Source organism: Sceloporus undulatus, chromosome 10 (genome assembly GCF_019175285.1).
Source record: "Sceloporus undulatus isolate JIND9_A2432 ecotype Alabama chromosome 10, SceUnd_v1.1, whole genome shotgun sequence".
NCBI classification, from domain to species: Eukaryota; Metazoa; Chordata; class Lepidosauria; order Squamata; family Phrynosomatidae; genus Sceloporus; species Sceloporus undulatus.
In genome coordinates this window covers 11,009,560-11,029,710 of record NC_056531.1, presented here as the reverse complement: position 1 = coordinate 11,029,710, position 20,151 = coordinate 11,009,560, and the positions used below count along the sequence as shown (strand labels likewise).

At 43.2% G+C, this 20,151-nt stretch overlaps 1 protein-coding gene across 5 annotated transcripts in view; it reads left to right on the top strand.

Annotated features, from left to right (window-relative positions):
* The window catches only part of SEPTIN5 (septin 5), a 59,558-nt gene that overhangs the window by 34,334 nt on the left and 5,073 nt on the right, over positions 1-20,151 (top strand). For all 5 annotated transcript variants that reach the window (XM_042441439.1, XM_042441441.1, XM_042441437.1 and 2 more), the window contains 8 exons: positions 8,465-8,561; positions 9,581-9,667; positions 11,276-11,399; positions 13,157-13,291; positions 14,035-14,152; positions 15,005-15,106; positions 15,677-15,773; positions 17,738-17,873. In XM_042441439.1, coding sequence (XP_042297373.1) covers positions 8,465-8,561; positions 9,581-9,667; positions 11,276-11,399; positions 13,157-13,291; positions 14,035-14,152; positions 15,005-15,106; positions 15,677-15,773; positions 17,738-17,873 — 896 coding nt within the window. The remainder of the gene's footprint in view (positions 1-8,464; positions 8,562-9,580; positions 9,668-11,275; positions 11,400-13,156; positions 13,292-14,034; positions 14,153-15,004; positions 15,107-15,676; positions 15,774-17,737; positions 17,874-20,151) is intronic.

Genomic DNA, 20,151 nt, shown 5'->3' with positions numbered 1-20,151 from the left:
TGCCGTTTCACATGGGCATCTGGTAGGCCACTGGCAAGCTTCCTGTAGGCATCTTGTTGGTTGCTGTGAATGGCAAGTTGGACTGGCTAGGCCTTGGGTCAGATCCAACAGAGCTCTTGACTGTCTAGATTGCTGTATAAAGAGGCATCCTTATTTCCATGCTACAGTGGTGGAGCAGGAAAGGGCGACATAGTATGAAAGATGAGTGGTGCCTTGGTTTCCCCAAGCAAATTTTATGGTGGGGAAGAATCATAAAATCACAGGATCATAGTGTTGGAAGAGACTCCAAGGGCAATCCCTTGTGCCATGCAGGAAGACACAATCAAAATACACACACGCACACTCGCCAGATGGCCACCTGGCCTCTGTTTAGAAGGAGACTCCACCACACTCTGAGGGTGTGCAAATGAATGCAAAGGGGGAGGGAGTTTTGAACCAAAAGGGCAATCTTTTTTGCCCATTATAGATGTGCAAGCTAGCCTTCCACACTCCTTTTCCATACCAAATGGGCTGGGCTACAATCCCCATCATCCACAGCCAGCTCTAACCCATCCGGAGGGTGCTGGGGTGCAGAAAGTGAGGGCAGTACTTTCATATGTCTACAGTAGAAAGAAAATGCAGGGACAGGTCCCCAGTCCCCTGGTGCCCACATATTCAGTATGGATGTCTAGAGAGTGACTATCCATGCAATCCTCCGGTTGCCATGATCAGCAGCTTGGGTTAGGGGTGTCCCTTTGCTGAGATGCGCACTGATTTTATTTAGGTATCAACAGTCCCCCCATTTTTTCAGTTGAAGAAAGTCCTCCATCCTAAATGGAACATATTGTCACTTCCAATTGCCCCAAATGGCAGCCACACTGACATGCTGTGGCTCTCCAGAACTTCAGAGGAGCCAAAAACCAGGGCAATGTAGCTGTCTGGGTTCCAGAGTGTGCTCACAGCTAGTATCAGGTGGCCAAAGTACCTTGGTGCATGGATGATCTTGGCAATGTATATTACAGGGTTAGGTATCTTGTGGACCTCCAGATATTGTTGGGCGTCATCTTTCATGTTATCATTGGTTATGGCTGATAGAAGCTGCAGTCCAACACATCTGGAGGGAGACAGGTTGTCTAGTGCTGGATGATAACAACCTTGCTTAGTAGGCCAATATTGCTGAATAAATTGCAGATCATCTGAGAGTCAAACCAAAAGATTTCCTAAGAGCACTATCTGAATTCAGGCAGCTGTGGTGACATTTGAACCCAGGGCTTCCTACCTCCCTTTTAGCTTTCATACATCAATGGTAGAGCAGCCTGGTGTCTTTAGTTGCTTCAGACTGCAAAGCCAGTCAGCCCCATCAGCATGGCTTGGGTCCAAGGATTCCACATGAATTTGCCTAATCCTCTTTTACAGCCATTTGTTTTGGTGGCTATCATTGTAAGCTAGGTGTTCCCAGCTGTGGATCCCTAGATGTTGTTGGACCAGAATCCCCAGCAAATTGAAAGAAATAGCTATAAGTGAGCATAACTCAAATGCTGAATTGAAAATAAGCTCTATCCTGCATGAGCACCATACTTAATGCATATTAAGCACATATCTGTGTGTGTGTACACATATATGTATATACACACACACATATATATTGTGTTTTGCTTTGGTTGTGGTGTGCTTTTCAGCTGCTTCTCCCCTCCCTAAAATATGCTCCTTTCCTCACAAAGTACCATCACCTGCACTCTCCCTTTCTCTTTTCTCGCTCAAGCTTTCTCTCTGTTTGTGTATGTGATGTGAGCATGAATTTGGGCATGCTGCGCATGTGTGGAGGAGAACGCAGCAACTGACCTGAATGAAAAAGAGGGAAGATGGCAGAAGCAAAGCATGATGTAGGATTCCATGTGGGAAGGATGCCCCTGGGTGCATTTTGAGGCCTGGAGCTGCTTGTTGGGAGGACTGAGATGCAGGTGGGGAGGGAGAAATACCCAATCAGAATATAAAATGTGTGCTCTTCTTCCAGAACTGTTTGCGCAAACAGAGGAGGTTCACAAATAGGTATAGAGATCAATGGGATGACAGCTCCTGCCTATGGTTCCACTTTTGCTCAGTCACAATCCTGGATTCACAGTCTAGGAACGGATCCACATTTGTGGCTCAGCAAGAACTGAAATTCATGGGATTGCATTTCTGATGGTCATCAGATGAGTCATCTCAAATGTTCGGGAAAAAATGTTTTTGCAAATAGCTCTGCAGGAATATTGTGAAGCTCATTTCCAGTAGAGTGGGGGAAGGATCTTGGTAGACAGAGCTCAATATTATGCATATTTATTCAGGAGAAAGGTCCCAGCCATTAGCTTTCAGGCAGAGAGCAGAGATAACTTCTGTGCATGCCTTGTTGTTGAGGTGTGTCTTCAAGTTATTTCCAGTTTACAGCGGTCCTAAAAACCACAGGATTTTCTTGGCAAGATTTGTTCAGAGGGGTTTTTGCTATTGCCTTCCTATGAGGCTGAGAGAGAGTGGCTTGCCCAAGATCACTCAGTATGTTTCCATGGCCAAGTCATAGTCCAGTGCTCAAACCATTACACCATGCTTGCCTACTCAGGTGTAAACTACATACAAACAGCTTCCAAGTTTGCAGACCAGAGAATAATTCTGTACATGAAGTCATCCTTTGGTGTTGACTCCAGACTCCATTCTTCTCTCTCTTAGGATACGACTGAGCCCTGAAAAACAGCGATGAATGGGTAGAGATTTCAAGGGAACTGAGGATGGCGAAGGTTGAGCAGTAGTGTACAATGGGTACTCACAGACCTGGACAAAGCCTTGTAGGCCAGTTGCCTACTTGCTGCAGGAAATGTAGCGCCAGAGCATCCTCAAAGGGATGGCATTCCAACTTTTGCTCCAAAACATCCGCTCACCTCTTTCCAGCTCTCTAGGGCTGATAGCCAGCAGGGTGAAAATAAAATAAAAAATAAATAACAATAAAATAAAAGTGGTTTGAGTGTTGGACTATGACTCTGGAAATATGGGTTTGATTCCTAGCTCGGCCTTAAAACCCACTGGGCGACTTTGGGTAAGTCACACGCTCTTACCCTCAGGGGAAGGCCATGGCAAACCTCCTCTGAACAACTCTGGCCAAGAAAACCCCATGATAGCCTTAGGGTTGCCATAAGTAGGAAACGACTTGAAGACACACAACAACAACAACAACTAGGGCTGCATCTGTACTGCAGGAATAAAGCAGTTTGACATGGCTTTAACTGCCAGGGCTTGATGCAATGGAATGTTGGGATTTGTCATTTGCTGTGGCACAGAGCTCTCTGACAGAGAAGGGGAAATATCTTACCAAACTATAATTCCCAGAATTCCATAGCATGGAGCCATGGTAGTTAAAGCAGTGTCAAACGGTATTATTTTTGCAGTGCAGATGCACCCTATGCAATTGAATCCCTGGTGTTCAGGATGAAGGAGGAAAGCTTTGAAGGCTGGCCCAAGATACTTTGATGCCAGCGGCACAGCTGGCATACACAGAAGCTGACAGAACTGCCAGTTGAATTTTACTTCAGTATTGACAGTGGGAACACCGTTCTCCGCTACACCTGAGGGCAATTTTAGGGGTCAGGACAGGCCATCCAGAATGCGCGGCTCTCTCAACAGTGGGCAGAGAGGATGGCACAGGGGCCGACTGTTGAGGCTGCCCTCCAGCATCTCCAGCCTGACCTGATTTCCTCCCTCTGCTGAATGGTAGGACTCTTTTTAAAACCAAGAATCATTGCGAGCCTTTTCTAAGTGCATCTCCATCATTTCTAATCTCAAAAAAAAGCACCGACAGCGTTGCCCTTGAATGCTACTGGCTGTACCAGCCTTGGCACGAGAAGACAAAATGTATCAAGGAGGAAGGTTGACTGATAATATTTTCAAACGGAGCATTATATGTCTGTCGAGCAGGGACAATATCTATTTTGTGGTATCTGTTTCTGGTTTTAAAAAGCCTCACATCCCTTCTGTTCCTCTTTTCTGCCTGTTTGGAAGAGCTTGGAAAATTTATATTTTTGGACGACAATGTCCAGAATTCTTCATTGGCATTCTCACAGGCAACACTAGGAGTTATAATTCAGATAGTAACATTTCCCAGGCTCTTGCTTTTTGGAAATTCAGAGTTCAGAGTGACTTACTCCAGAGTAAGAATGCAGAAGATGGTAGTCTTTGCTTATTTATTTTGAAAGGAGAGTTGAGGTGACATCAGGGGCTGCTGTGCAACCCATACATCTTTCTGAGCAAGCATTCAAATCATCTGTGAAACGTTCTTAAGTTGTTAAAAAAACAAAACTAATTTATGTTAATGGTGAATTGATAGATTCCAGATGTTGATGCAAATCTAATCTCTGTTGCTTTAGGGAAGCTGGTGGTCCTTCAGATGCTGCTGGACCACAGCTACCATCATCCGTGACTATTGGCCACTATGGCTAGATCTGGTAGGAGTTGGCAGTCCAACTACATCTGAGAGATCACAGGTTCCCCAGCTCACATTCTGGGAGGCAGGGCCAGAACCAATTTCAAACCACAAAAAGGCATTTTGATGAAAATAGGGAAGATAGAGAGCTTGGGTGGAAAAAGCACTCCTAGCAGATCATGGCCATCCAGCCTCTGTTTAAAAACCTCCAAAGAAGGCGAGTCCACCACCCTCCAAGGCAGTGTCTTCTACCATCAAACAGCTCTTACCATCAAGAAGTTCTTCCTATGGTTTAGGTGGAATCTCTTCTCCTGGCATTGGTAGCTGAGGAAGGAGTTGGTTGTGGCACCAGAGCTTTGCTTTAAGATTCTGTACCAGAGAGCTCCTGAAACTAAAAAACAACAACACTGGATTTCCTAGGATGTTGCCATAGCAGTTCAAGTGGGATATAGTACTATAATTGTCTAGTGCAGTGGTTTCCAAACTTTGGGCATCCAAACTTCAGCCCCCTTTCATGTCCCCTTTTCATCTAGGAGAGACCATATTACTCCGGACCGGTTCTAAAGTCCCTCCACTGGCTGCCTATTAATTTCTGGGCCCAGTACAAGGTGTTGGTTATTACCTTTAAAGCCCTAAATGGCTTGGGTCCAAACTATCTTCTCCCCTATAATCCTCCCCGCGCATTCCGCTCCTCTGGGAGAGGCCTACTTCAGCCACAAACATCTAGGCTTTCGGCTACCTCCCAGAGGGCATTTTCCATCGTTGCCCCCAGACTGTGGAACGACCTGCCGGATGAGATCCATCTGCTTACATCCTTAGACAGCTTTAAAAAGGCTGTTAAGACGGATCTCTTCCAGCAGGCCTTTCCAGAATAGAGAACCCGGCCTCAGGAAACTCCTATGAATAAACAGATACTGCCGCTCCCATTGATTATTGTTATATTGATTATTGTTATGTTGTTTGACCTTTGGGTCAGTTTTAACTTGTATGTTAGATTTAATACCTTTTTAAGGGGGGGGGGGGGACTTGGGAATTTGTTTTGTTTTTTTTTTTTAACTTGTTAGCCCCCCCGATTGTTCTCAGAGGGGGGGGATACTAATAAATTATTATTATTATTATTATTATTATTATTATTATTATTATTATTTGGCTTGGCCAACTGTCAAGAGTTCTGAAAACTGAAGTCCACAACATCTGGCCAACCAAAATTTGGGAACCACTGGTCTAAAGTGAAAGGTCCCTGACTCTGCATAAGGCAGATTCCTATGTCATACTAAGGACTGATCCAAGTCCCAGAGTTTGATGAACGCTCACTTCTTCTCAGTTCAGAGTTTTAGGGAGTGAAGGTAGCTTCATTCGCAAGAGTCTGCTTGCAACGCTGGGCCCAGGTCTTTGATGGCCCTGGGGCAGGACATCCTAAGTGGATGTGGAAAGTGTCAAAAATATATACTATATTGAAAATTCTCATTAGGCTGTACCTGGAGTCTGAGGATATTCTGGGCATAATGGGAAACAGAGTTGCCCTGTTAGGATGATCATTCGGTGCCAAATTCACCACCTTTGAGGACCAGCCCTGTCTCTTGGCCAAGGCCCTTGGAGGGTTGAAATGGTGGATGGAGATAACTGAGTGAAGGCAAGCTGAGAAGATACTGGAATAACAGCCCTCAAAGAGGTGGGAGAAAGAGGCCTCTGTGTAGCAAGAGTCAAGAGCAGCCAAGGAGACTTCCATAGTTATTGCAAGTTATGAATAGGGTATTCAGAAGCTGTCCGCTGAGTAGAGTTGGAATTCCTTTGGAATAAGCAGGACCATGACTTTCTGTCCCCAGAGGAGGCCAACAGGAAGCCGGCTGCCTATATGAAAACCAAGGTAAACATTATAGGAATGGTGACGTTGAGGCTCACATTTTAGCCCATCTCAGCCTGTCAGGGTTGTGGGACTTCAAGAAAACAATCTCTGGTAGTGTTGAGCTGTGAGCTTTCTTCAGTCAAAACCAAGAACTGGACATTGTACAGTTAGCCCTCCATGCCCACGGATTCTTTATCCACGGATTGAACCATCCACGGATTGAAAATATTTTTAAAAATATCTCAATTTCCAAAAGCAAACGTTGATTTTGCCATTTGATATACGGGGTGCCATTTTACTCTGCCACTTTACTGAATGGGACTTGAGCATCCATGGATTTTGGGATCCCTGAGAGGTCCTGGGACCAAACCCCAGCGGATACCAAGGGCTCATGGTACTTCATTTCCCTTCTCTGTAGTTGTGGGCATGCACTGTCAGAATAATTCGGAGTACTTGCAAAGAAGGTTGAGTGTCTTTCATATCCCTGATCAAGTGCTGGTCTTGAAGTGGTAACGTCTGCTACAGGAGGAAGAGATCAGGAAGCTAGGAGACACTTTCCAGATTTTGCAATATTTATCAACAGGTTTCTTGGCTTTTTGGCTGTGATAAAGTGTAAAAATAAATCTTGAGGAATGAAAAAAATCCTCCTGGGGAGGATGCTGTGCCAAATAGGCAAGTGAGAAATGACCCTGTTCATTGGCCACAGAAGAGTTGACATAGGGGCATCTACACTAAAGGAAATAATGCAATGTGGCACCACTACAGAATCCTGGCATTTGTAGGTTTTGTGAGGCACCAACACTCTTTGATGGAGAAAGGCTGAAGACCTGATAAAACTATAAATTCCAGGATCCCATAAGATGGCACTCCAGCACTTAAAGTCGTGTCAAACTGCATTATTTCTACAGTGCAGATGCACCCTTTAACTAATAGCTTCACAGTGCAAGCATCCACCACAATGTGTGTGGAAGCAAGGACTTAACCTTCAAGGACCGTGGAATATTTGCTCTACAAGCCTTGACTATGTCTCCAGTCTTTCAGGTCAGGAGAATGGAGATGCAAACATCGGACCCTTTTCCAGAGAGGTGGGAAAGGAGACACGTATATGAGCTATTCTGATGCCACAGTTTCGCCTTTAGACATCTCTCTGTTTGGGACTTTCTTGAAATCTCTGATTTAGAGAAACGCTTTTGCCTTCTCACTGATTGGCCACAAGGAGCCTTTGCAGTGAAACAGAAGGCAGGAAGTAGGGCTCATAAATCTACTTTTCAGTGGAGGTTTTATTGCAAAAGCACACTTTGGCTTGCTCATGAATCCCTCAGAATCACAACATGTTCTTCATTTGGAGACACCAAGAAATGATTAGCCCAGTGATCTTCCCCTGCACATTCTAAATTACTGCTTAAAATTTAATCCCATAGGGCCACGATGGGTAGTATATTTTGATCAAGTGACTTTTAAAATACTTGCTAAAAACCATGTCCTGGCAGGTTCCATGCCACAGTAAGAAGGCACATGGCAGGGCTGGCACTAGCACCTGGCAGCCTTGGCAGCTGCCAGGGTCCCTAAACCCAGGCAGGATCCATTGCAGTTGCCTATCCTAGGCTCTCCTTAAATTTGATCTTTGTGGTTTTCAAGCACAAGTGATTTAACCACTGTAAATTCCCAACTCTACTTCTAATCTTAGCTTGGAAATGGACTACAGTTCTCAGAATCCCCCAGCTCCTGGCCATGGTAGTTTGAGGGAATCCAAGAGCAGTAGTCCAGAATGAACAGTAGTCCAGAATGAACATGGATCCAGTGTGGCATAGTGGTTTGAGCTCTGAATCCTGGCTCGGCCATGGAAACCCACTGGGTGACCTTGGGCAAGTCACACTTTCTCAGCCTCAGAGGATGGCAATGGCAAACCCTCTCTGAAGAAACTTGCCAAGAAAACCCCAGGATAGGGTCACCATAAGTAAAAAATGACTTGAAGGCACACAGCAACCAAGCAACAAAGTCCAAAATGAACGGTTCCAAGCTCTGTCCCCGATCTCAGTGTTGTTTTGGGAGGTGGTCTCGTGTCCCGGAATGCAATGGGGTATGGTTTGAAGCAACGCTGGCCTTTCTTTCTTGGTTGCTTGGGCTTGTTCCCGAGAGTTCATAACACTTTGAACCCTTGTGACCAATTGCCACATGTCTTCATTTTGCAGGACCACGAGAAGCAGTATGTGGGGTTTGCCACTCTACCCAACCAAGTGCACCGGAAATCTGTGAAGAAGGGTTTCGATTTCACCCTCATGGTGGCAGGTGAGGGTTCCTCTTGGAGGCTTCATCAAGGCCTCCTCTTGTGTACTTTTTGGAGGATATCCATTAATGAATTAATTAGTTAATTACCGTATATACTCAACTATAAGTTGACCTCATGTATAAGCCGAGGGCAAGTTTTGGAGGCAAAATGATGGATTTTGATATGACCCTTGGATAAATCGAGGGTAAACTTAGGGGCATGCCACAAAGGATCTAAATGATGATGCAAAAGAATAGAATGCCAAAGAACCTAAAACACTATGGGAGGCATTACTGTTTTGGGTCACACTAAAGGCTGGATGGAAAAGAGAGTAGAGCGAGGTCAGTACTTTCAGGACAGATTGCACCCTTGCCTTTCACCAGGGGATGGTTCCGTTTTTAATAAGCGTTAAAATATACTATTTACATTGGCCCATGGATAGGTCTGCAACAACCTTGGGTATCAGGAAAAGGGACAAAATACCCGTAACTCATTATTTGCAACTAATTACTTCCAGGCTCTGAGCCGGGAAGGAATGTGACAGTTTAATATGTTTAAATCTATATAAATATGTGTAAATCTACAGTGCTATATAAATAAAGCATAATAATAATAATAATAATAATAATAATAATAATAATAATATGGTTGCTCTATACATGTTTCTGGCTTTGGGGATATGTTTTTGGTGTGTGTCTACCCACTTTTGGTTTGGGAGAAGGTGGGGTCAGCTTCAGTTTTTCCGTATTCAAACGTATTTCTTCCCAGGGATTCACTTTATTGGAATTTTCCTTTGCCAAACTGAAACTGTTTTCTGGGGGAATGAGGATCGAGATAAAAATGAGACTGAAACTGCTCAGATGTTGACTCTTATCTGAGGATGAGGCGTTCTAAAGGAGGACGTCGCCTACTTTAGGAAGAGAATGTTACTCTTGCATGCCATTTCTGAAGGGCAGCAAAATGTACTGTCTTACAATTCAACTGTGAAGATGTTGTCCAAGATGGTCTTTTCATCCCGTGCTTATGTTTTGTCTTTTAGGAGAGTCTGGCCTGGGTAAATCTACTTTGGTCAACAGCCTGTTCTTGACAGACCTCTACAAAGACCGGAAGCTTCTCAATGCTGAAGGTACTGTCATGACGATAAAAGAAACACTTTAGGGTGGCACGATTCTATGGAGATTATCACACAATGGCACTTACCCGTTGGCAACCCAAAATAAATGAAAGTGCTACCTTAGCGCTGCAGTTGTGCATTAGATGGCACTTTTCTCTGAAAACCGGGATGCATTTGTGATAATAGCAGCAGAAACTGACCGCATTTTTGAGATTGAGACTTTAAAAAAAAGAAGCTGTGCGTACGTAATTGTGCGACGTCGGCATCACTAGAAGTCTTGCACCGACAAGCTTGCGAGATTGCACAATGATGGCACGTCTAGTGATCACATTGGTTTCTGGATGTGATTATTATTACAAAATGGCAGTCATTCATCGTTTTAACGCAACATAACAGTGGTTTGCGCACTACGTCATGTGGTCAAGACTGTTGCCAAATCAAAACTATGCCAATTGGTTTGTACTATAACTGATAGTGTGATAATCATCTATGTTTTCGATGTTTCTTTAAGACAAAGGGAAACTGTTCATGGCTGCGTTGTTGTTGTTGTTGTTGCGTGCATTCATGTCATTTCCGACTCATGGCGACCCTAAGGCAACCCTATCATGGGGTTTTCTGGCCACGATTTGTTCAGAGGAAGTTTGCCATTGCTTCTCCTGAGGCTGAGAGAGTGTGACTTGCCTAAGGTCATGGCCGAGCAGGGATTCAAATCCTGGTCGCCAGAGTCCGAGTCCAACACTCAAACCACTATGCCACACTGGCTCTCTCTGTAGATCCAGGGTTGGATATACCGTCGGACCTCCTTATCCACGGATTTTTTATCCTCGGATTCAAGCATCTACGGCTTGAAAATATTAAAAAAGAAGTATAAATTCCAAACAGAAAACCTTGATTTTTCATTTTGTATAAGGGACAAAATTTTGCTATGCTGTTATATTTCTTTCTTTATTTTTAAATATGTTTTTATTGAGGAATAAATGCACTATTAACTAATGATAATAACATTAGTGAAATTACATCCACATATTAAAATAAAAAAAAAGAGAGGGGAAAAAGAGAAGAAAAAGGGAAAATAAACATAATCCAAAGCACCACCACCACCGCTATATATGCCATTATATTTAATGGCACCACAACTATATAATAATGATAATAATAATATATTTATTATTATTATTATTATTATTATTATTATTATTATTATTATTATTTAATTGCTATGCCTTTATATTTAATGGCACCACAACTATATATGCCAATATAATGGCTATGCCATTATATTTAATGGGACTTGAGCATCCATGGATTTTGTTATCCATGGAATATCCTGGAACCAAACCCCAGGGGATAACAAGGATCCACTGTAACTATTTAGAGGGCCTGCATGGTGTAGTGGTTTGAGCATTGGAACTAAATACATTTTAAATGACCCATTTGACATTTGACAGAAATAACACAGAGCCATCATTCTAGCCCCATGTTACAGATTTGGCCAGAGGAATGATGAAGCTGAGTGATTTGCTTCTAAGGTTCCCTAGGGAGTTTGTGGATGGGAGAAGGGGAAGGTTGTCGTAGAGGCTAACCTCCATTCTTTTTCTTCTTTTATCTTTGTATATTAAGAAAGAATCAGTCAGACAGTTGAGATTGTGAAACACACCGTGGACATTGAGGAGAAGGGGGTGAAGCTAAAGCTAACCATAGTCGACACCCCTGGTTTTGGAGATGCTGTTAACAACACAGAGTGGTAAGCTCCCCTCCTACATTGGCCAATTCTGCAATAAAGAAAAATTATGGGGCCTGGTCATGGTTCCTTCTATTTAGCCAATCCTTTATCTGACTCCTTTGCCCTCTGGAATAACTGATTCCCCCACAAACTCTCCTGCGTCTTGTAGTTTTCAGAGCCTGATCAGAGATGCCTGGTCCTGACAGTTAACCAGTTAAACTGCTTTTAAGGTTTTGGGCATAGACAAGGGCTGACCCAAGACATTGGCTGTATTTTTGTGCCCCTTTGGCTGGCCGGAAAAAAACCCCTCTCTGATGATAAGGATTTTGACACCCTCCCCCTCCTTTATGGTCAAAGACCACCTTTTTACCTTTTACTAGTTGGTGTAGACAACATGCAAGGATGTGGTCTCTCCAGCGTTTCATAGAAAGGCAATGGGTGGGCTAGATAACTTTGCCAAATGAGAACTGATGTTAGAGCAGACGATGAAAGGCCAGATCACCAATTCCCAAACTTTGGTCCTCCCAAGTTTTTGGGAATTCACCTTCTATAAACCCTAGCTGGCTTGACCAACAGTCAGGAATTCTGGGAGCTGAAGCCCAAAACATCTGGAAGACCAAAGTTTGGGAACCGCAGGGCTAGATCAAGGGTCAGAATCATGTGGTCTTCCAGATGTTATTGGGCTGCAGCCTCTTGTCCTTCCCTGCTATTGACTATGCTGGCTAAAGCTGATGGGAATTGCAGTTATTATTTGTGTGACTTGTATCCCACTTTCCCCCCACCATGGGACCCAAAGCAACTTCCAATGTCAGTTAAAGCAAAATAGTAAAAACTGTATGTGGTACAAAAGTTGGGAAAGCATTCAACAATCAATCCAATTTGAACCATCTAAAAATAATGACAACACATTCAATAGATATTGCGTGTATAAAACATACTTCTCTCCCAACAAATTAAATGATCCTTCTATTGCACATCTTTCTATCCCAACAAGTTAAACGATGAAGACTGATCTAGATAGGAAGGTCTTTGGAAAGCCTCTGTTGGTGTAAATAGAGCAGAGAGGGGGCCAGTCGAACCTCCCTTGAGAAGGAGTTCCATAGCCTGGGAGCAGCCACCAAGAAGGTCCTCTCCCAATGATTGCTAAGATTTGGGAAGGTTTGCACAGGGAGATGACTTTCAGGTGCATTGCAGATGCGGGTGTACACACACATTATGTAACATTATGATTGCCTAGTTCACCAAAACTGTGGATGATGGGCCTCTCCTTCTGTATTAATATGTGGGACTGGGATGCTCTCCCTTGCAAGGTCTGCCCAGCCCCAACATTACCAGCACCAGCTTAAGACATCTCTCCAGTCCCGAGCATTGAATGGGATGCGCTTGACCAATCTTTGGCAATTGTCCTTATGCCCATTGACTATCCCTATAATCTGTTGATATTGTGGGGAGATTTTGGTGTATATTTTATAGGTTTTGTCTATTGTTTTTGCGTTTTATTTTGGTGTATTTCAACTGGAAGATTGGGAGGAGGGTTGGGGTATGGGATTATTTAAAATTGTGAATCTTATTTTATATTGTATTTTATTGTTGCTTTGTGCTGTAATCTGCCTTGATTCCTTTGGGTGGAATATAAATACATTTTATTATATATTAAGATGCCTTGAGTCTGTGTTAAACAAAGGCGTTGAAGAAATGTAATCGCAGCAGCAGTAGTAATATTTTTACAGCCATCTGAGCAAGCGGCTACACCATCTTCTCCTTCTCTTTTGCTCTAGCTGGAAGCCTATCACGGATTACATTGATCAGCAGTTTGAGCAGTACTTCCGAGATGAGAGTGGTCTCAATCGGAAGAATATTCAGGACAACCGAGTGCACTGTTGCCTGTATTTTATCTCACCCTTCGGCCATGGGTAAGATGGGGATGAGTTTTTATAGGTGCTTAAAGGTGCATCGTGGGTGCGGGGATATCAGCGGAGTCCCACAACTCAGGCATGGCTTCTTTGGGGCATTTCCAGGTAGTTTTCCCTTCTGGCTTGAGCAATCAAGCACATAACCAGGATCAATGGTGTCACTAGCTAAGGTGTCACCCAGTAAGGGTGTGCATTCACCCCTCTTGCATTGGAGGGGAGCCCAACTGGGTGTCACCGTTCCTTTGGGGTACCACCTAATGCGGGCCGCACCCCTTGCACTCTTACAGTGATGCCACGGACCAGGATAGATATAGGGAGGGTGAGCAAATGTGTTGCTTCCCTAAGGGCCCAAACAGACAGGCCAAAATAAAGCTGCTTCAGGTCACTTTGGAGGTTTGCTGTTTAAATGACACATACATCTTAAGAGGTCAGAAGCTGTGCCAAAGCTGCACTCCAGTCCTCAGGACTGGAGCTTGGCTTTGGCATGGCTTCTGGCCTCTTAGGACGCATGCATCATTTAAATAGCATACCTCCAAAGTGACCCAAAGCAGCTATATTTTGGCTTGTCTGTTCAGGCCCTAAGTTTGTTTTGGGAACCTAACTTGCATGGTCATTGCTCCTATTCTCTGGTTATATGCCCCGAGACTCTTACTCTCTTCAAATCAAAAATGGAAGAAAATGACAGTCGCCTCATTCTTTTGGTCTTTCGCTCTCCTTCCTACCACTGCCTCTCTTTGCTGTAGGTTGCGGCCGGTTGATGTAGAGTTTATGAAGGCGCTACATGAAAAAGTGAACATTGTGCCCCTCATTGCCAAAGCCGATTGCCTTGTGCCCTCAGAGATCAAGAAGCTAAAAGAGAGGGTGAGTTGGCATGGGGCGTTTCCCCTGTTGAGAGGCCTGTGGAGTGATGGTGTGGAGCATTGGTGCATAGGACAGGGGACTGACTCGAGTCTTTTGCCCCCTACATAGCTGCCACACTTTGATCCTATTGTAACTGTCATGGCTTCATTCTGTGGAATCCTGGGATTTGGAGACTACTGTGGGGTATTTAGAATTGTCTGCTAGAGAGCTCTAGTGCCTCTCCCCCAACAGCAAGTCCCAGGATTCCAAAGGATGCAGCTACAGCAGTTAAAATAGAATCATAAAGGTGCATCTACACTGTAGAAATACAGTCATCCCTCCATTTGTGCGGACTGAATCTGCATCCCTCAATTACATGCAAGGGGCAAACGAAGGGACATAAAATGAGGTGTGCACCCATGGCGGGTGCCCAAGGCAGTGCACTGCCATTCAGGCCAATGGGGCTTGAATATTTGCTGATTTTCCTTTTTTTGGGGGGGGGGGGGGAGCCCAGAACGGATTCCCTGCAAAAACGGAGGGGTGACCATACAGTCATCCCTCCATATCCATGGATTTAACCATCCATGGCTTGAAAAGCAAACCTTGATTTCACCAGTTCATATAAGGGTCACCATTTTATCACACCATTCTAATGGGACCTGAGCATCCATGGGTTTTGGTATCCATGGGGGTCCTGGAATCAAACCCCAGCAGATACCAAAGTATACACATGTATTAAAACTTTATTAAATGTATTTAAAATGAAAGCATTTTAGAGGGTCCAAATGAAATTCTGAAAGTGTTCCTTTGCTTTACTGAGCAGAGATGAAGGTCTAATGCCATTTCTCTCTTCTTGCCCCCAACTTGGCTCAGATTCGAGAGGAGATTGACAAATTTGGAATTAAAGTTTATCAGTTTCCAGAGTGTGATTCTGATGAAGATGAGGACTTCAAGCAACAAGACAGAGAGCTGAAGGTGCGCAAGGAGAATACATACATACATACATACATACATACATACATCATAAGACTGGGATGATATTGTCTATACCTGGAAGGAGAAGGCTAAGTCTCAAATAGAATTTGGAGAAGTTGCTGTCAAACAGCCAAAAACCAGAACCTTACTTAGAAGGTAAAAATTTAGAAGGCAGTCTCAGGCAGTATCTGCATTGCAGAATTAATGCAGTTTGACACCGCTTTAACTACCATGGCTCCATGCTGTGGAGTTCAGGGATTTGTAGTTTGGTTAGGCATACCCTTCTTTGTCAGAATGCTGCCGTGCCACAACCAACTATACTGACCATCCAGTCTGCAACTTTCACCATCCCTCATTGCTGGCAATGCTGGTTAGGGCTGATATGAGTTCCAATTCCACAACATATAGAGGGCCATACATTTCCTACCCATGCCCTAGCATGTGTGCAGGAGAGTACCTAGATGTTTAATTTATTTGAAAAGAGGGTGAAATCAACCCAAAACTGAACAAAATGAATCATAACCCAAATCAAAACACAAGTGATGCATTCCTCTTCTCCTCTTGTTCCAGGAGAGCGCTCCTTTTGCCGTCATTGGCAGTAACACAGTGGTGGAAGCCAAAGGCCAGAGGGTACGAGGGCGCCTCTACCCCTGGGGCATCGTAGAAGGTAAGCTCTGATCATTACATCCGTGCACAGTGCTTCCTATTTACAGAACCTAACCATCTCAAAGTATGAAAGAAATTTCCCTTGCTCTACGCTCTGTCCCTGTGGTCTTGGTATATCTTCCAAGATTTCATAGATGGGGTGTATGTCACCAAGCAACATTAGACTGTAGTCAAGGTAGAAAAAGTTATTAATGAGGAAGAGCACACAAGGTAGGAGAGGCTGCAGCAGTTTCCTTTTGCCTGAACATACAGAGAAGGACAAGAGCCCACCCCTTCCTCTGCTCTCCCTGCTGCTACCTAAGTGCAAACTACTTTTGCATCTTGAACTCAGTTTGCATCAACTGAATTAAGCTGGGGAGGAAACTGGGGGAAGGACAGAGGCAAGGGGACATTTATCAAGAAGCTGAGAACTTGAGGGGTTTGAGATTGTAATGTTCTTAAATGTGATTTTGAAAATTAGAACAAGGATGTTAGAAAATTGCCAGCTGTGTATATGTGACTTTTACTATCATTATAAGTTGATATTTTATATGGTTTAATCGTTTCTGTGGCAATGGGGGCCCCCAATCCATGGGCTCCAGATCCATGAATTCAACCAACCACAGATCGTCATATTATTATTATAATATTACATATATTATTAAATAGTATTAAATGGTGGCTGCGTGAACATAGACACGCTGAAGTGTGTGTGTTCATGTGGCCACCATTTAATAACACGGAGCGTGATCATCCACATTTTTTAGTATTCATGCAGGATCCTGGAACTAAACCCCTGTGGATCCAAAAGGCCCACTGTATTAGATGCCTCTGTATAGCTTCTTTTCCCTTGGCAAGTAGCCTGTGGACTGAATACAGCAAATCCATCATTAATCTAGAAAGTTTTACACATGAAATCACAGCGGTTCCAAACTCTAGTCCTCCAGATGTTTTGGACTTCAGCTCTCAGAATTTTATAGTGTTTTAATTTGGACCATTTTAGATTTGTAAGCCGCCTTGAGTCCCTGTACTGGGAAGAAGGTGGGATATAAATAAACATCATCATCATCATCATCATCATCATCATCATCATCATCATCATTCCTAACTGTTGGTCAAGCTGCCTGGGGTTTCTGGGAGTTGAAATCCAAAACACCTGGAGGACCAAAGTTTAGGAATCACTATGTATGAAAGTTTAGCACGTAAAAGAAGAATGGGAATGGTGTGTCCATGGCCCCTAGGTATCCCCATCACTTTTAAAAATTAAAATGGAGAATTCCACCTCTGGAATTTCATCAAAAACTGGAAGTACAACCCATGGAGGCTTGTGCATCATCATCATCATCATCATCATCATCATCATCATCATCATCATCATCATCATCAATTGTGGGGAGGGTTGCAGCGGGTTGTCCCCCAAACCCGCTATGTCTTTCCACACTTTTATAATTTTATAATGAAAAAAATTGCAATTATAATTTTTAAAAAATGTCTGTGTATGTTGACTCGCCGATATCTAGATTTTCAGCCAAGGAGCTGAAGCAACATATATTTCCTCCCCAGCTCACCTGGAGATGTAAAAATTCACAAAATTTTGAAGCCATAGGTTAAAAAAGAGGTTTCTTTCCAGCTTTCTTCAGGGGAAAAAAAATAACACCCATGTAGAAACTTTTAGAAAAATAGGGGGCAAAGGAATGTAAGCACCTTTTACAGACTGAAAGTCACTTTGCAAGTTTTTTTTTCCCAGTTAAAAAAGGGGGGGGGGGGGGGGGGGAGAAATGGGAAAACCTGATTTTTCCTCCCTGAAGTTTTTCTGGACTTTATGGAAACCTTCACATCTCTACCTTGACTCCATTAGATAGAGGGCCATCACTTCGCTTGAGGCACTAACATTGCTCTAAGAATTGCTGAAGCTGGCTCACTCTTTCTTGGTGCTGTTTCTGGATACCTAACCCATGCATTGTCTGTTTCTTGCTGTTCTCCAAGTGGAAAACCAAGCGCACTGCGACTTTGTGAAACTGCGGAACATGCTGATCCGGACGCACATGCATGACCTGAAGGATGTCACTTGTGATGTTCACTATGAGAACTACAGAGCACAGTGCATTCAGCAGATGACCAGGTGGGTTCTCCTGAAGCCCTAATCCAGATGCCCTGACCTTTCCAGAGATCTTGGGCAAACATCTGCAGAGTCTTTGCCCACTGACCATACTCTCTGGGGATGATAGGAACTGAGGTCCATTCCAAAAAATCTAGAAGGCACCAGGTTGCCTATGCTTGCCCTGGTCTATTAAGTGTTCTACAGGCCTATATGAATCAGTTCTTAGTCTGTGGATAGGCAAACTTTGGCTCTCCAAATATTTTAGAATTCAGGTCCCATCAGATCCAGTCAGCATGGCCTGTCACAAGGGATTGTGGATGTTGTTGTCCAAAACTTGTGGAGGATCAGTTCTGGAAGTGTTATGATTCCTCTTCTAAATATACAGTATTTTGTTAAGTCGAAGGCTTTCATGGCTAGCATCCATAGTTTTTTGTGGGTTTTTTGGGCTATGTGGCCATGTTCTAGAAGAATTGAATGCATTCTCTGGAGATACCAGCCACAGATGCTGGTGAAACGTCAGGAATCAACTCTTCTAGAACATGGCCACATAGCCCAAAAAACCCACAAAAAACAATACAGTATTTTGATTTGGACTTTAAAAGGAGAATGAGCAAAGAGTCAGTGGAGCAAGATCAGCTGCAGAGTGAATTCTGCAACTGAGGTTCAACCAGGCTTAAGGTTCTGACAGTGCAGCGTATTGAAATTGCTCAGTCCACATGAGCTCTGTATGAATAACAGATGGGTAACAATTCTTTTCCAGCATTGGTCTTTCACAGCATGGCTTCCAATGTGTTGATTTTGTTTTTATTTGTTCCAAAATCAAATACCATCAATGCAATGGCACACACTGCCACTGTCCATAGGCCAAGTCTGGATAGCCTGGCTACGTACTGTGTAACACAGTACTGATGCATCTCTTAGAGTCCTACTGCATTGTGTTATTATAGCACTGTGATTCCACTATAACTGCTATGGCTCCATCCTACGGAATCCTGGAGTTTGTAGTTTGGTGAGGCACTAGAGCTCTCTGGCAGAGAACTCTAAATATTGCTCCCTATACTGCAAATTCACAGGATGCAGTCATGGCAGTTAATGTGGAAGCTTAGTATCATATACTAAGGAAAGTATTGTGTGTCTCAAAGAGTCCCTTGTTTCTTTTCACACACACACACACACACACACACACACACACACACACACACTCACTCTTTATTAATTTACAAAAAGCAAAGATAATCCATTCATAATCTGTTTGCTTCATAATATTCCTTGTTTACATCAAATAAATCAAATTTCCAACCAAAGTATAAGAATGGATTTTTCTTAATCCTTAAATACCCGTATCATCTTTCATTATCTTTTTCCCTTTACCCTTTGCTTGTAGTTATTCCACCTTGACCCAACTATCTCATATTTCATTCATTTTACAATAGTCTATATCAGCCTTTCTTTTATGTCCCAAACCCTTTTCAAATATTTTACCATGGGGTTCCATTTCCTTTTTTACTGATTTTTTATTATCCAAACTGTTAATTTATCCATCTCTTTTAGTTCCATAACTTTTTGTAACCATTCATCTATAGTCATATATAAAGGTATATTCTCTAATTTCCAAGTTTTTTTTGTCAGTAATAATCTGGCAGCAGTTTCTAAGTATAAAACCATTCTCCAATATTTTTTTCTCTATTTCTATACCCCAAAAAGAAGTCATATTTAATAAGAATAATTCAGCCATGGAAATGACCTGGAGCAAGTGACACACTCTCAGCCCCAGAAAGCCCTGTAATAGGTTTGCCGTAGGGTAGCCTTAAGTCAGAAATGACTTGAAGGCACACGACAACAACATGCAACAAACACACACACAAGTTGCCAAGTGAAATCAGAGATGGGGCCCCTGCACCTTTAATGGTTGCATGAGGAGCAGCAACTGATGAAATGCCCCCCCCCCCCTTTTTTTTGCAAAAAGAGATAGCAATAGCAAGCAAGTATTACGGTTTAAGGTTTATAATGGTATTAGAGTTGAAGGAATCTTGTAATGTATAAAATATAAAAGACAAAATGACAAAGTATAACATTTAGTTAGGGACACTGTGGAAGTTAGAGTTGTGTGTATAGGTAATGTGCGATGTGTAATGTGTAATGTGGTATATGAAATGCCCTCTTCTATACAATGGCCATGGAAACCCACTGGGTGATCTTGGACATGTCCCACTCTCTCAGCCTCAGAGGATGGCAATGGCAAGCCCCCTCTGACAAAACTTGCCAAGAAAACCCTATGATAGGGCCTTAGGGTTGCCAT